At 37.2% G+C, this 18,190-nt stretch overlaps 1 protein-coding gene across 12 annotated transcripts in view; it reads left to right on the top strand.

The window, feature by feature from the left end:
• NBEA (neurobeachin) overlaps positions 1-18,190 on the top strand; it is an 823,962-nt gene that overhangs the window by 412,408 nt on the left and 393,364 nt on the right. For all 12 annotated transcript variants that reach the window (XM_065581345.1, XM_065581343.1, XM_065581347.1 and 9 more), the window contains one exon: positions 2,687-2,748. In XM_065581345.1, the coding sequence (XP_065437417.1) occupies positions 2,687-2,748 (62 nt within the window). The remainder of the gene's footprint in view (positions 1-2,686; positions 2,749-18,190) is intronic.

Raw genomic sequence — 18,190 nt, 5'->3', positions numbered from 1 at the left:
GATGTCAGGGGCTCTGGGTCCTTCAGTTCCCCAATCTGTTTTTTTTCTGTTTTTCACCCAAATCAATAGGGTACTACCTGAAATTTTGGAATTGATCAGACACAGTGTTCCAAAGTTGTTATATTACATCCAGACAAACAGATAAATGCTATGAAGTAGAGTGTGGGGCCTTGCTTCACTAAGCCAATAATAATACAAGGAAGATTTTTCAAAGTTTGATTAAATTATGGTAACTTTTTATATTATAAATAGCTACATTTGCATTGATATGGATTGTAAGTTAGGCAGGTATTGTATTGTTTGCACACTGCCTAATACAAAAGGATCCTGATACCCAATTACTAGCATAATAGAAATAATGAATAATAATTTTGACTTTCTGTCAGATAGTCTTGTTCTACTTTTGTTCCACACACCAAACTTTGTCCAGGTCAGTGAGAGCTCTGCCTATGACTTAACTACACCTCTACCCCGATATAACGCGACCCGATATAACACGAATTCTGATATAACGCGGTAAATCAGTGCTCGGGGGGGCGGGGCTGCGCACTCCGGCGGATCAAAGCAAGTTCGATATAACACGGTTTCACCTATAACGCAGTAAGATTTTTTTGGCTCCTGAGGACAGCGTTATATCGGGGGAGAGGTGTACTATAAAATGCCTTTGGACTTCAGACATTTCTAATGTAATGAAACAAATGGGCATATGTGTTCTGTGTACAAAATATTTTCCAAATAGTTCACTCTGTTTATTTTTGAAAATGTATCAAAGGTATACAGAGGAATCACTGCCGAAGACCTAATTACTTATCTGATGTAGGTATCTTGTCTTTATTCTACTCAATTGTATGTGATGACTGGAAACATTTGTTCTCTTTTTAAAGGACAATTAATAGTTCAAGAAGTAATTTTTGAGAAAATTACTTTAGGAGGAATTCTTTTTTATAATTTATTTTGCCTAAATCACACACTATAAGACAAATATTTTAATTTTGAAAGGAAATATGTATATGTGGCAGAAATAGAATTTTGAATTCCAGTGAACCTAAGTGGATTTATATAGGTGCAAATAGTATATTCTGTCTTGAAATATTCAGAATCTCCATGCTAATTGTGTTGATTTAGCTGTATAGTTTGGTCATCCTCTTTAGTTTTTCTTTGTCAGGTTTCACATAGTTGAAGTAGCCTGCAGGTGAAAAGTGTCCCATTAATCTTTTTGATCCCCTAGCACTTGAGCATAAGAATAGCTGATCAATTACAGCAATTGTCTCCCTAAATGAGCTTTTCACATCTACATCTTATTTCATTAGTTAACTGTCTGCTCATAGAACTGATAAAATGGAATACTAGTGGCTTCTTACAGCTTGTTCTGTCTTACAATACAATAAGGATGGGGTGGTTAGCAAAGCGGGCACAAAAGAGTATTTATCCACTACCTGCAATAAATATACATGCTATTGTGTAGGAGTACTTTTGTCTCTAAGGGCTGTTTGTTGAAACCTACTTAAAACAAATCCATTTGCTGTTCAACTTTCCATTTAGTAACTAGTGCTATGAAGAAACTTTTTCTATATTTGACGTTTTTATTCAGCATCCTAGGAAGCGTGGCTATGTCCCAAACCATTAAAATGAATGTATATCCTATTTAATTTTAAAATTTGAAACTACCATATTTAAAATTAACAAAATAAATTTGCCTTTCTCCTCCAATACCTATTGTATTTCAAATGGCCAATCCACTATTTAAAATGTATCTTTTACATGCAAAATGTGACACTGATTCTCTCCAAAAGGAAATCTACAGTTCTGAAGCTGCAAATAAATATGAACACATTATATTGTAATAATTATTCAGAGTTAAGTATAAAGTTCTGTATATTTAACTATGCTCATGTTGCTTTAATTTATAAATGATCTAAGAATTACGGATGACAAAATTAATTCTTCATTCTAAGTGCTGATTTTATTTTTACTGACACTGTAACTAAGGAAATGTATTTCTCCTTTACATCTTCAGCCCATATTTTGGGGAAAACAAAGTAATATTTAATTATAATAAGACATTTTAGTGGAAGCCTGTAGTTAATTGTATTATTTCAGAAACACATTAAACAAATGACAGCTATTATGGCAATCGTATTTTCCTTAACTAAATATTTTATATTTTCAACTACATGAAGGGGAAGTTTCAAAAAAAAAATCTAACTAGTTACTAAACAAGGGTCTGATCCTGCAAAGACGAGAGTATGTGACTAAAGTTAGTCATATACATAAGTCTATGTAGGTTCAGGCCTCCAAAGATGATTGTGGTATATTCACAATGTATTTCTATATGAAGTTTTCTTGGGTAAGATTGCTTTCTACTAGTCATTGAAATGCGCTAACCCTAAAAAAATTATTTTAAATATAAAATATGATTAAATACAAAACTCTAACCTACACATTACAATGATGATTCCAAACAATTGTGTGCTGCTTTCTGTACATTTATGTATATCTGACTCAAAAGTTCTTAAGGCCGTTTTCACTTCAAACTTGTTTCAGTAAATTTGAATGCTTGAAAATACATGTTGCATTGGTTTTAAGGAAATAAATTCAGTTTTATAGAATGTATAAAACCACGGAGTTTTGACAGCTTGATATATGTAACCTTTTTAATTCACTTTTGATTGTTTGTTTATTGCAGGCCTTGTGTGTATGAAGTCGAGTACTTCTGTGGTTGAACTTGTTATGCTGCTTTGTTCACAGGTAAGACATTTTTTGGCTTTAATTGTATTAGTTTCTTCACACAGTGACATATTACTAAATTTTGAGTTTGTTATTCTTGCTTATTTTTTTCTTTCATTCTTTCTATTTGAATATGATGCAAATACAAATGCCATTTCTCACACCTTTCTGTAAAGTGTGATTTCTTGGTACATGTTGTAGAGCAACAGTACATTTATATTGACATGCAAAGTAATATTTTGTAAACAGTTATTTGTAAAATATATATGCATATACATTATATACTTTATCCTGTTATGCAGAATTTTCGGTCATAATTTCACATGAAACTTCCATTTTCCTGAATTAGTTATTTGTAAAACGTTATTATGTAATAACATTAACTTTCACCTCTAGGATACATGATGTAAGTTATTGCACATTTGATGTAAGCTTTCAGTCAGTATTTAAAAAGCTGGGTAAAATGGTTATTAATGATCCCTCAGATGCTTGGATTTTTTTTAATTTTCCATTTTTCCAATATCATACATTCAAATTATTTAACATAATTGAGTGTTTCTGTGAGAAATCTAAAAAGATGAAAAAACTGAGACTACAAAATCATTAAAAATATTTTGAAACTGAAATAACTACTCCTGGTGCTTTTGATAATTCACCCCTGGTTTTTAATTAAATTTAAAATGTGTTACTGGCTAGATTTCATACATACCTGTCATCTTGTAAAGTATAGTTGTATTAAAGAGTCAACAAATATTCTTTGGTTTCTTTAGTTTTCTACAGCAAATATGTATTACCCTAATAGATCCCCAATCCCAAACAGCTTTCTAAATTTTCTCCAAAGATTTAATTATTTCATATTATTTAACAAATGCACACACACAAATGCATAAATAATAATTAAATTCATACAGAGTAGTGTGTAAAATGAGGTGCCTGTATATCTCTCTCTCTCTCTCTCACACACACACAGCACTATTACTAAGCTTGTACTTTAAAGACTAACAGATTTATTTGGGCATAAGCTTTCGTGAGTAAAAACCTCACTTGTTCGGGTGCATCCGAAGAAGTGAGGTTTTTACTCACGAAAGCTTATGCCCAAATAAATCTGTTAGTCTTTAAGGTGCCACCAGACTCCTCGTTGTTTTTGTAGATACAGACTAACACGGCTACCCCCTGATACTTAAGCTTGTACTTGCTCTTAGTTTGTATTGTAGAATCCACTGTGCATATGTGAAATATGCCCAAACAATGAGTACAGTATCTAGTGACAGCTTAAGTGAAGACTGGTCAAACGTACAGAGAGCTAAAAATTAGTAATATTTACAACTGAATGTAGCTGCTTTTTTTCAACTTACCTGCTGTTTGCCAGTCCGTAGGTTACGTTTCTTCAAGCCTGTACCCATAAGGAAATCATTAGATCTTGTTTTTCTTTTAGCCAAGATGGATATTGGTTAGGGAGAAGTTAAAGAAAAATACATCACTGGCAGGAATCCTCAGTGGGGTTTGAACTTCAAACCTTCTCCTGCAGGGCACTTGAAAAATTTGTTACCTAATGGTTAAGTCCTGGGTTCAAGGGAAATTCCAAAAGATCCATTAAGGCCTTTGAGTTTCATGTCATGCTGCTTTTTTTTAACAGCTTTTGAAGCCTTTACTTGAGGGAAGGAATAACTTACAATGCCTTCTCCCTTAGTCTTTGGTTTTACTGCAAATCACAGGAATAAAGTGGAATGTAGCATTAGGGTCTAGTGTCTTTGATGGCCTCATCATCTAATCATAGGTTTAACATTACTCATTTGCTGGCTCCAGGAATTCCTGCCATTAAGGGCCCTAGAGATGAAACTTTGCCTCAAATATTGATTGAAAGGAAGAGTGAGAAATTTAAGCTCTTTCTGCAATGCTTTTTCTTTAGACTTCTTAGTGAAGCTATTAACAAATGTAGCTAAATCAATTTGCTATTTTTATGTATTTTAGAAAAGTTATTTAATGATTCAAAATATATAACTGTCCAGTTTTTAAAGGTGAAAAAGGATGTACACAGATTTAGAAAAATTAGAATTATTTATTCAGTTTCTATTTTACCAAAAATTGTAATGCTTTTGTTTAAACAAGCTTTCTTCTCTCTACTCAATCACCCACATAAAGAAGAGTTTTTACTGTGTGTCCCCCAAACCTGACATATCTGAGCATTTAAGGATTGTTCCCTTTGCATCCCTATTAAGAAGATTTAGAACCCCATTGTCACTAGGCAATTCTGAGATTGCTGTTGTAACATTACATTGTTGCCTTCTGACAGACTGGTATGAAATGTTCCGATAGGAATTGGTCAACAGGGGGTTCTAACGTAGAGGTGCAACTCTTCCTCCTTCTTCTTTATCAAGCCTGAATATATTACTTCTACAATGAATCTAACCAGCATGGTCCCAGAACATTGTATGATACCAAGTAGTGCCACCAGACTTGCAGTCCCAATATTTTATATAAAGTAATTTAATAAACTTGCTTTTTCTGTTTAATTTTAAAACTAGCTGTCAAAAAGGTATGCTAAATAAATATTAAATAATTTGAATATGAAGAAAATAGTTGAAAATATTGGCTAAGAGGAGAGAGACTTTGAGAAACTACATATATGGAGATAGTGTGGTTCTCTGTGTAGGCCACAAAACTGGGAGTCGGGAGACTTGGGTTCCATTCTTAATGCTGCCACTGATTTTTATATTAAATGAGGATAATGGTACCTGCCCTTCTCCATAAGATGATTTGAGAAATACAGATTGGAAGCACTATATGTTTTGTGTACTTTTTAAATATTTATGTTGTAACTAAGGCTTTTTTGATAACATGAGCAAATCTTTATTTAAAATGGGTGTTCAAAATGTATTCCATTCTCCCAATTACTTGTAGAAGTTTGCCGTGTGTATTTTTGTCTTTCAAAAGACAGATGATGATCTAGAAATCTTTGAAAAGTAAGATTTTGTTTGCATAGAACAGGGTAACTTTAGACATTGAAAAAGGAAAGGGAAATGCAAAGTTTGTTTTCCTTTCATTTGCTACAGCAAATTAGATGCTTTTATGCTCTTATGTTAGAAATTCCATGTTAACGACTACAGATTAGCGAGGATGTCAGAATTTTTTTTCTTATCTGAGCTCCTGAATAAACTTAACATTGCCAGTGGCTCACGTCCAAGGTATGGTCTAAATTTACATGAAATATCACATTACAAATGTCTGAAGGTACATGTCATAGATAATTCATTTCATATGGGTAGCCTTTTAGACTGAAGGATATGCAATCAAGTCCATTCCCCCAAAGGAATTTTGAGTCTCTGTGAAAAATACATTTTAAGCTTTAAGGAACTTCTATAGGTATAGTGCATCATTTGGTTTTAATAATTGTTTTCTCTTCTCTATATATTTGGTATATCTTTCTCTCTTTTTTTTCTTTTAACAAGCCATAACAACACCCATTTCATTAGACTAAAAACTAAATTAATTTTAGGTTTATTTTTTTTTATATTTACATAGAACACAAATGGTTCTTCAAATATATATATTTTTTTCTGGAAAATTGGTAATATGTAATGACTTGCATGTTATATAAAGCAGGCATCTTCATGCTGAATGCAGTATATTTTCTTGTAAAAATTATGAAGATGTGTTATTTTTGACAAGATCTGTACTTGATTATAGTTTTTGTTCCCCATAGCCTAGTGCTATATGTCACAGCTGTGATGCTGCTTTGAGTGGCAGATTTCTCAAACCATGCAATTTTTAAAAAAAGTGCTTCACATTGGTTTTTTCATTATATTTTCTTCTTTGATATGTAGCAGATTTAGATTTCAATATTTTTTCCAATCTTTTTTCAATACTACAATTGCTTCTAATTATTCCCAGATTTCTTTTAAAGTTTCCCCTCTTCAGAGGTACAGCTTCTGCATAAATTGAGTGATTTTATCCCATAGGATTCTTCAAGTTTTTATAATAAAGCCTTATCAGATATCACTTACATTTTTCTGTACCTTATCTGTCAACAAGAGAGGTTTATTTTCTTAAATACTAAGACATTATTTTTTATTTAAAATACATTACTAATTAACCTGTTTAAAAGTATAAAGTAACAAATTCAAATTCTTAATAGCTAGCAAACTTCAGTATTTGGCAGTTTTGAAGTTGTTTCATTTATTCTCCTGATTAACTAAAAGGGATTTTTTCCACTATGCTTTAAGTTTAATAAGGATCATAACCCAAGGGTCTGCAAAGGAAGCATTTTAAGAGCAACTAGTGTTGCAAGGAAAAGATCTGTTCCTGATTCCTTTTCTTAAGGAAAGACTTGGATTTTAGACATTACACGTTGCATATAAGATCTCCCAAGAGACGCCATCTGGGGAATTATGAGGGAAATTTCACATATAACGAGCAAAAATGATTTACTTATAATTAACAAATAAAACTTCTTATGAGACTCTCATAGAGATGAGAACATTTCAAAACTTCAGTCTTGCAGTACAGGTGTAAATAGGTTTTGAAAATAGTTTTTGAGAAGCTGTGGAACTGTAAATGGTTTACAAAAATGAAATTTTGCCAGATTACGTTGATAGTGTTAGAGAGAGAATGAATTACAGAAATAGTGGACAAATTAAACGTAGTAGATGCAAACACTGGAGTGAATGTACAGTAAAGCAGATATGAGCTTTTCAGTGCATTATGGTTTCAAAAGTCAAAATAATATTGGGCAGTGTACACAAAGTGGATTGGAGAATTTATAGCCACTCTCTATGACTATGGTGAGATCTCACTTAGAATACTATGTTTATCTGTGGTCACTTTAACACTAAAAGATGTAGGAAGGTTGGAGGAAATGTATATAAAAACAACAAAAATTCTTAAGTAAGAATGATTGATGTAGGGCTTTGGCTATTCAAAAAAGCTGCATTGGTTTTATTCAGATATCAGTTAAACTGATTTAGTTAAATGGTGCAAATCCTGGTGTGGACACTCTTATTTCAGTTTGAGTGTGGTTTATTTTGGTTTAGCTTAAGTCAGTTAGGAACAGGTTTAAGATAAACCCAGGTAAGCCAGTCTTAAAGCAAAATTAGAGTGTCCACACAGGTATTTGCATTCTATATCAATTTAAAAACAGATTTAAATTGGTGCAATTTTCTGATATAAATACTTCTTTTAAACGTATAAGGGTTTAACTCCAGACCTTTAAACACTTAAGCATGTAACACTGCTCTACAGCCAAAATGCTTCTGAAATAAATGTAGTCAAACTTTACTAATTCTGGGTCACTGAGAACGAAAATGATGCTTAAAATTGTTGATTGGCTCTAGTTTTCAAGATATGCTATTGGGTCAGTATATATGACCCTTGACTTGGGAATGGTGGAGGATAAGTGAGTTATAAAGGGAAGGGATCTCAATTTAAACCAGAAATGACTAAAATACATCTTTGACTGGATCTATGAATAAATCTATGACTGGGTTTGGACAGTACTTGCTTTTTAGGCAAAACAATGAATGATGCAATCTGAAGCTGGTATTGCGTCATACATGATATGAATTGCATCATGTTACTCCTAGAAGTCATGGATGATGCAATCCTAACGAAGCTTACATCACTCTGCTGAACAAATTGCCCTATATCCGCTCTAGAAATCATACAGTGTCGTGCTCTCTTATTTGTCAGTGTTTGATTTTGCAAAGGGACACATTTCTGTTTAGCCAAAGTGAGCAGAGATGCCTCGTACTTGTGTGAACAGTGCAGTTAACTTCTGCCATGTTTGTGGTGAAGTGACATTTGCATCACAAAAGCGCAGTATAACCACTATGGTTAAGAAAGCCTATCACCTTTGTTTTGGCTGCAAAATTGGAGATCAGGACAAGAGGTGGGCCCCACACATATGCTGCAACACTTGTGCAACAAATCTTCGCCAGTGGTTGAACAGGAAAAGGAAAACTATGCCTTTTGCAGTGCCAATGATTTGGAGAGAGCCAACAGATCATACCAGCAATTGTTACTTCTGCATGGTGCCTCCAGTTGGGAAAGGTGTGTCAAAGAAGAAAAAGTGGACTGTGCATTATCCAAACATTCCATCAGCTACACGCCCAGTACCCCACGGAGAAGGACTGCCGGTTCCTGATGCACCAGAATCATTCTCACTTGAGTCAGATGAGGAAGAGGATGAAACTTCTGGTCCTCAACCATCAATGTCACAGGACCCACATTTTCTCCCATCCTCCTCCTCTGAACCACACCTCATAACACAAGGTGAACTGAATGACCTTGTCAGGGATTTGGAACTACCCAAGAGTAAGGCAGAGCTGTTGGGCTCCAGACTCCAGCAGTGGAATCTCCTGGCAGGTGATGTTAGGGTTTCCATATTCCGTGACCGTCAAAAGGATCTTGTCCCATTCTTCTTCATGGAAGGTGATCTTGTAGCCTGCAACAACATCGATGGTGTGATGGCAGCCCTCAACATCGTTCACGATCCAGATGAGTGGAGACTGTTCATTGATTCATCGAAGATGAGTCTTAAAGCTGTTTTACTGCATAATGGCAATGTTTTGCCATTAATTCCAGTTGGTCATGCAGTCCATATGAAGGAAACCTATGACAACATGAAACAACTTTTGAGGTGCATAAACTATGACCAACATCAGTGGCAGCTTTGTGGCGATTTGAAGGTTGTTGCTCTCTTGCTTGGTCTGCAGACTGGATACACAAAGTACTGCTGTTTTCTCTGCGAATGGGATAGTCGTGCAAGAGATTCCCACTACATCAAGAAAGATTGGCCACTCCGACAGTCATTGGAGCCTGGGAGGAAAAGTGTTCAGCATCCACCACTTGTTGAATCAAGGAAGATTTTGTTACCACCCTTACACATCAAGCTGGGTCTGATGAAGAACTTTGTCAAGGGCATTGACAAAACACAAGCAGCTTTCAAGTACCTCCGTGGAAAATTTCCAAGGTTAAGTGAAGCTAAGCTAAAGGAAGGTGTCTTTGTTGGTCCTCAGATTCGTGAACTTCTTCGAGATGATGCATTTGACCATGCACTGCGTGGCAAGGAAAAGATGGCATGGAAAGCCTTCCAGTTAGTGGCAATAAATTTTCTCAGAAACAACAAGGCAGACAACTACAGGTTGTTGGTGGAAAACCTCCTCAAGGCATACAAAAGCCTTGGTTGCAACATGTCACTAAAGAGACATTTTTTGCACTCTCATCTAGATTTTTTTCCACCGAACTGCGGAGCAGTGAGCGACGAGCACGGCGAGCGATTTTCACCAGGACATTGCAACAATGGAGAAACGCTATCAGGGCAAATGGAGCCCATCAATGCTTGCAGACTATTGCTGGTCAGTGACAAGAGATGCTCCATTTAATGAAAACAAGAGACAAGCCAAGAAGCGCCGAGTAGACACTGAATAGGAATAAACTATGTACATAATAGTTTTTTGCCTTTTGTTTCATAATACATTTTATTTATATAACCCTTTTGCTGATTTTTAAAGTGTTACATAAACAGGACAGGTGAAATATTATCATGTAAAGCAACCATAAACACATGAAAAGACCTAGGTTTACAATTTATGATTAAAACTCTACTATCTACACAATATACAGAGACCTAAAATGTAAAAACGTAAATATCTTAGAAACAGTAGCCAATCAGTTGTTTTAATTGTCATATTTGAATTCAGCACATCAAAATACATAATAAATAGCACATTTTATCTCTGAAACAGACGACTTCTCAAAAATTGTAGATCAGTGTAATTAATTACAGCATGTGACAGTCCTGCAAACACTTAGACATGTGCTTCACTTTAAGCACATGAGTAATTCCACTGACTTCAAATCAAGCACATGCTTAAGTGTTTGCAGGATTCGATTTAAATGTGTATAATTTGGACAGGACTGTAACAATGAAAACCATTTACAAATATTTGAAGCATGTAAACATCAAGGAGGGGAGAGGAATTTGTTTGGCATTCTACAAGAGGCAATAATTGAAGCTAATGGTTTGTAATTAAGAATCTATACATTTAGGCTGCTGTGTATAAGGATGATCCTCCTAATAGTGACATCTGTTAGGCTGCAGTATTATTCCAAAATAAACAGTCCATTTTTATTATTTATTTATTTATTTATTTATTTACTCTATATTCTGTACAAAGGTGTGCCTGTCCTTTACTCTTTGTGCTCCTTGAGGCATTTTAAAGATTCAGTTGTACAAGTAGAATATTCCAGGAAGTCACAAACATACTTTGAATATGGATCTTGGGTCGGTGATGGGATCTTTGTTGTCTCTGAAGTGCAAGATGTATCTGCTCCTCATAAACCATTTGACAACCTCCAGTTACTACAAACAACCTGAGTTGTTACTGCACAATTCTTCCAATCACTGCCTGACCTCCTATAGGTTCTGGTTTTCCAAGGGGTCCCCTAGGAATGGTTCTCCTGTTCCAGTTCCTCAGGAAAGAAGGACTTGTAACACCAAGATGGGTGCAAAATCAAAACTCAGTGATTTCCCTATAAGGGTATCAAGATCCTTGAAGGGGTGTGTTGGAGTGGACAAACACTACAGTGGACCAGAACAGGCAGAGACTGAAGCTGGGACCCACTCTGCAATATTAAGCCTGACATGAATAAAAAAGTAAAGCCACCCCCAGAGCCAGACTGCCCTTGTAGAGAGCTATTGGGTCTGAACATGTTTTAAGTAGGGGCTCGTTTTATTTATTTTAAATGGAAGTGTTAGACATCGTCGGAACCTGTCCCTTGTTACTGCTAATGACACCAGGCAGAAAGATTACACTTGGAGTGGGGATGTGGGAGGTAACCAGTGTAGGAACCCTTTGAGACAACTTCTCTCACCTATGTGTCCTGAAAGGATGTGGCTCAAATCCAGTGAAGTGCTCCAGGGGAAAAATGCTGGACTGTTCTCAGCTAAGTAGGTCAGTTAAGATGGGTTAGCAGAGCAGAGGGGGATAGATGGTTGTAGTTCAGTCTTCAGGTTCTGGATCAGACCTGAAAGGGGGTGGAGGACAATCTATAAAAACAAGAGGCTGCTTTGACACCAGAAAGAGTTAGGGGAGGAGCTGGAAGAGAAGAGAAGTGGAAGAACTTTCTTTGGGACCTCATTTGAAAGTAAGTATAGGGAGAGGAGGGTATGGGCCAGATTCAGATGATGTCTAGGTCTCACATTTAAAATAAATAAATGAGCCACTGTTTAAAACTTGTCCACTCTCAGGGTTTAGGGTCTCAAAATGTATATCCCCTGGTGACTTTTATAGGTGTTTATTCCCTACTTGAAAACACAGAGGAATTCTTGGGAATAGGAAACCACATATACTTTATATTTGGAAAAGCACGATAAATACCTATTTACATAATACAATGAAGTTAGTAAAACCCCAGCAGTGTTGGGGAGGGATGGTTGACTCCAAAGTTCCAGTTATTAATTGCCTGGCTTAATGAGACCCAAAACTGTTGTTCACAAAATAGTTCTCACCCATCTAAATCTCTGTCATGAATCCAGTTAGAATCCAGCTACGAAGATGCTTTCCTTAACCTGTCTGCTGCAGCACAGCGGTTTCCTCACTAACAGGTCTTGCCCCACTGCACCAGAACCAGGCAGCCACAGATCAAAGTCAGCTCCACCCAGCTCAGCTGCTGCACAGTTCTGATTCAACAGTCATCTCCACATAGAGTCCAGAATATTTGTATAAGAAACCCAAAGCAAAACAAGACAAAGTCTATTCAGAATGTTTGGTCACTGTGACAGAATTTCTGGTTTGTTAGTTGAATTTGGGCTCACTACCCAGTGTTCACAAGCTGTTTTGTCAGGATGACACACTTTTCCAAGATTATATCTTCACAATCTCTCACCCATACATAAATATATTTACATGCACTATTTAATATCCTTTCCAAAACCAGATCACAAACTCCAAAACAATAAAGTATAGTGCACTGTACAGATCGGCACTAGATTGAATTATAGTATGTAAATTAATCTTGGCAGAGCTAGTTCTTCCCTTCTATAGAGGAAGCAGAGAGCTTCTTTTCCCTCTAAGCCTTTTATCTCTCTCAGGCTTACGCAAATACCTGTGCCTTGCACTATAAAATTCAGGATCCGCTGGAAAGAGTAATTTGCCTGGTCTAACCACAAGCAAGAGGAGTGAGACTTTCATAGATTCATAGATTCTAGGACTGGAAGGGACCTCGAGAGGTCATCGAGTCCAGTCCCCTGCCCATATGGCAGGACCAAATACTGTCTAGACCATCCCTGATAGACATTTATCTAACCTACTCTTAAATATCTCCAGAGATGGAGATTCCACAACCTCCCTAGGCAATTTATTCCAGTGTTTAACCACCCTGACAGTTAGGAACTTTTTCCTAATGTCCAACCTAGACCTCCCTTGCTGCAGTTTAAACCCATTGCTTCTGGTTCTATCCTTAGAGGCTAAGGTGAACAAGTTTTCTCCCTCCTCCTTATGACACCCTTTTAAATACCTGAAAACTGCTATCATGTCCCCTCTCAGTCTTCTCTTTTCCAAACTAAACCAATATCTAAGTCGTTGATGAAGATATTGAACAGTGCCGGTCCCAAAACAGACCCCTGCGGTACCCCACTCGTTATGCCTTTCCAGCAGGATTGGGAACCATTAATAACAACTCTCTGAGTACGGTTATCCAGCCAGTTATGCACCCACCTTATAGTAGCCCCATCTAAATTGTATTTGCCTAGTTTATCGATAAGAATATCATGCGAGACTGTATCAAATGCCTTACTAAAGTCTAGGTATACCACATCCACAGCTTCACCCTTATCCACAAGGCTCGTTATCCTATCAAAGAAAGCTATCAGATTGGTTTGACATGATTTGTTCTTCACAAATCCATGCTTTCTATTCCCTATCACCTTACCACCTTCCAAGTGTTTGCAGATGATTTCCTTAATTACTTGCTCCATTATCTTCCCTGGCACAGAAGTTAAACTAACTGGTCTGTAGTTTCCTGGGTTGTTTTTATTTCCCTTTTTATAGATGGGCACTATATTTGCCCTTTTCCAGTCTTCTGGAATCTCTCCCGTCTCCCATGATTTTCCAAAGATAATAGCTAGAGGCTCAGATACCTCCTCTATTAGCTCCTTGAGTATTCTAGGATGCATTTCATCAGGCCCTGGTGACTTGCAGGCATCTAACTTTTCTAAGTGATTTTTAACTTATTCTTTTTTTATTTTATCTGCTAAACCTACCCCCTTCCCATTAGCATTCACTATGTTAGGCATTCCTTCAGACTTCTCGGTGAAGACCGAAACGAAGAAGTCATTAAGCATCTCTGCCATTTCCAAGTTTCCTGTTACTGTTTCTCCCTCTTCACTAAGCAGTGGGCCTACCCTGTCTTTGGTCTTCCTCTTGCTTCTAATGTATTGATAAAAAGTCTTCTTGTTTCCCTTTATTCCCGTAGCTAGTTTGAGCTCCCATTAAATCCTTATTCATGGTAGGAATGTCTTCTGGCCCATCCTCGACCTCCATCTCCTGAGCATCTGCCTCTGTTAATGTAAGTTTCAGAGTTTATTCGTTTCTTCATACTGGCCAATTTCCTTTGCTAGATTGTTCTGTGGGACACCTGCCTGTACATCCCCACACCCATGGCACTGTCACTTTCTCTGATTTGCCCTCAGTGATCAGCACTTTCTTGTCTTTGGTCTCTCATTCATACCTGGGTCTTCATGAAGATCCTGGTTGTTCCAGGGGCCAGTTTTTATCTGGAAGGAATATACCTCTATGCCTATCTCAATGACATCCTGATCTGGGCATCGTCTATGCCCCTGCTGGACCAGTCCTAAAAGAGAAAGCTACAGTACCTTCTATCCCTTCACTTCCTAATCTGTCAAGCTATTTCTCACTGACTGCCCTGTCAGAACATTTGTATTTGTGAATGGTCTTAGATACCAGAGTGGCAAAGGCTCATACTGGATATATCCTGCGAAGACCTTACAAGTGGGAAACAGCCACGTGGTACATCCTGAAGAGTGGAGAGAGCTAGCTGGTTCCAGGAGGACAGAATGCATGGAGTCTCGCCTATTAGCTCTCACTCTCCACAAGTGTAGTGTGCTACACTTCAGAAAATCCTGACTTACAAAGGTTAATGTTAATTGTGCAGCCATGTAAACCAGATAAAATCTTGAAATTGTGGAGATGCACAATCGTTCCATAGTGGAAATTAGAGTTAATAATCTATCATTTAAATTTGTCAATTTTTCCAGAGTATAATTGCAGACTCCATGAGAAATGGTTCTCTGTGCTTCAAAGGGAGACAGAAAAAGGTGAACATGAGTTTCTCTGCAGGTCAAGGAGATAGAAGGCGGCTGAGGCCTTAGTCTCCCCAGACTGTAGCCAGTGAATTCTAATGTAACCCCCCCCAAACCCCGGATGGTATCTTTGTGCCATCTATAAAAAAGTCTCACTTGAAAAATGAGATTCATATAGATTTCATTTCAAAAATTCCTAACTCTCTTTCATTGCTGTGATTTACCCAATATCCCAAGAGGTCCCCATATTTGCTGGTTGCCTTCCAGGAGCATGTTGTCAGTCATTCTGGAACTCATTTATTATGAGTGTAGGCAAGTACAAGGAGCTGTCTTTGATAAGAGTCCTAAAATTGGCTCAAAATTTACATGGAGGACTAGCCCACATGTAACCTCGTGTCTTTTCTTCTCTTCTCGCTCATCAGCAGCTAGCTGCAGAACCTGGAAAAATAATTGCTCAGGTCCATATTTTTCTATCTTATGTCTACCCTAACAGTAGGAATGAGTGTGAGGAGAGGGGATGGCGGAGGGTAAAGGTAATGGGAGGGAGTTGGAGTGCTTAGATCCTAATCTTCACTCTGATCAGTATTGACAAGTTTGTTTAGGCTTCATTCCCTCTCCACATCCATTCTTTCTGCCTCAGGGAAACACTTTCTGTAATCAAAATGAAATTTCCTGTGAGCCTTTATTTTGAAGATGGTTTAGGTCATGATTTTAGAGATGTGATGTGACCACCCCATTAGTAAGAAATCTTGCAACATGAAATTCAAATCAAGGATAATCCTAGGGTTAAACCACATGAATTTCATGAAGACAGGAGAGTTTTTATAAAACCCAGAGAACCTGCCCCCAAGAAAAGAAGGTCACAACTATAGAGTTGACCTCATAGACTTCTTTTTCCAGGCATATTCAAGGAACAGAAACAAAAGGACCAAAATAATTGAATTGTTTCTCTGAAAAGAAGTTATGATTAAGGTACTGTAATTGAGGAATTAACTAGGTTATTAAAATCTTAGAACTGAATATTCAATTAAGGTTCAATGTTGCAATAAAAATGAAGGAAGAAATAAAATATTCAGACTAAGTAAGTTACTGGGGAGACAGAAAAGAGAGGACTACAATAAAGATAACATTAATTGAGATTTCAGCTCTCTTTTACAGTGGAATGAGAATTACAAGATGATTTTTAGAACTCCTAAAATCTACTTATTCACTTACTAGAGTTTGTTGAGAAAAATATAGACATTAGAGGACTTTAAGGGTCTCTAATCTTTATCATCAGAAAATGTTTAATTGTTGACTCTTGTTATTGTTACCTTTTACTTTTACAACTATCAAAAAATATAACACAAAATATCACTGAGCTTTTCACATGTAATATCAAAAAGCAAGATATTGTCAAAGGTTAACTTGGAAGACCATATCCAGTAAACTGATATTAACTGTAGGGATGGTTCTCCAGTGCTTTGCACCTTGTGCAGTCATTTCCACCTGTGAAAAGTGGCTGTAGAATGCTACCAAATCAGAATGGTAGCATTTTACATCCACTTTGCACAGGTATGATTTTTTAAAAAGAGAATAAAAATGGAGGGTTTAAAGGAAACACCGTGGAAATACACTCAAATAAATAATAAAAAGTAAAAAATGCAAGGACAATAGAGAAATACTGTCCCTGAACAATTCAAAAATTAAGGTTTCAGCTAAATGGAAGCAATAATAGCATACTATTTTTAAGTACAAACCTCTGTTAATGACACCTCTTAGCCTAATGCTGCCAGCCTAACTCTACTCACACCCCACACTTCTGTAAGCAAATGAACAGAAGTACTGTGAACTTCCTGCCAGGAAGTCTTGTACTGCTTCTTCCCCCTTGAGAAAAGAGATTGGATCAAGGAGTCAGGGATGTAGAGCAAAGTGGGAGGATGGACCAATTATAATAATGGTTTCCTATCAGATGAGAGCAGAAGGGCCAGTTAGGTCTGGCTTCTTCAAAGCATCTCAATTGTTCCCATCTCTTTGCTTCCCTCCAAATACATGGGAAATGGCTGCTACTGAATATTTAGAGCATATTGGGTCTGGACACTGACTACATTCAATTTCTAAAGTGACACTGGCTGGTTGAAACTGAGGAGAATATTTTTTCATGTTAATAGAATTTGATTTGTTAATGGTAATGTAAGTCATCTTTAATAGTTATTTTCCATACTTCCTTAGCAGAAGGAATTAAAGCTTTGTATTACTCAGGTTTAGGTCTTGTAGGCAGGATTGGACTAAGGCAATCTGGCATCCCAATGGCCCTGCTCCTGAGTCTTGCCCCGCTCCCTACCTTGGAGCAGGGATAGCAGGAGCAGAAACATGAGGCACCCTGTCCCCCCCAGGTGTGACAGTAGAGCATCAGGGATCCCTTATCTCCTGCTGGAGATGCAGGAGTGCAGTAGTGAGACTCCCCAGTATGTCGCCCATCAAACAGGTTGTATCTGCTTGGTAGAAAGGTGGGTTGAGGCCCAGTGGATTCTTTCCTCCTACTACACAGAGTCCTCTATTGGAGTGGTGTAGGTAGTGCCCCCTTCATTGCTTCTGGTTATAGTTAACACATCAGTGAGATGCATGGGACACTGAGGTTTTGTTTCAGGCTCTGTGCAGAGTCGGGCAGCCATCACTGTATCAGTTTTGCTTGGTTCATATTTTCAAGCTTTTTGCAACCACGAGCTAGAAATTGACTTTTTAAAAATATTAAAGAGTGAAAGATTCTGATGTAATCATATTACTTCAGGAGCTGAGGCTTTATAAATTAAATAAATAAATTAATTAATGGCGATATCCCATCTCCTAGAACTGGAAGGGACCTTGAAAGGTCATTGAGTCCAGCCCCCTGCCTTCACTAGCAGGACCAAGTACTGATTTTGCCCCAGATCCCCAAGTGGCCCCCTCAAGGATTGAACTCTCAACCCTGGGTTTAGCAGGCCAATGCTCAAACCACTGAGCTATCCCTCCCCCCCATGTCTATAGACATGGGCCTATAGAATCAATACCTTTAATCCACCCATGAGTTTATGGTATTCTGTTATTAGTATCTTTTTTGTAACCCTCAAGTGTTGGCATATTCTTAGTATAATAATAATAATAAAGGCTGAAGGAACTGGCTAT

Source organism: Chrysemys picta, chromosome 1, assembly GCF_011386835.1.
Source record: "Chrysemys picta bellii isolate R12L10 chromosome 1, ASM1138683v2, whole genome shotgun sequence".
In the NCBI taxonomy this organism is placed as follows: Eukaryota; Metazoa; Chordata; order Testudines; family Emydidae; genus Chrysemys; species Chrysemys picta.
Note: the sequence above shows the minus strand (reverse complement) of the source record. Positions and strands in the feature narration are given on the sequence as shown.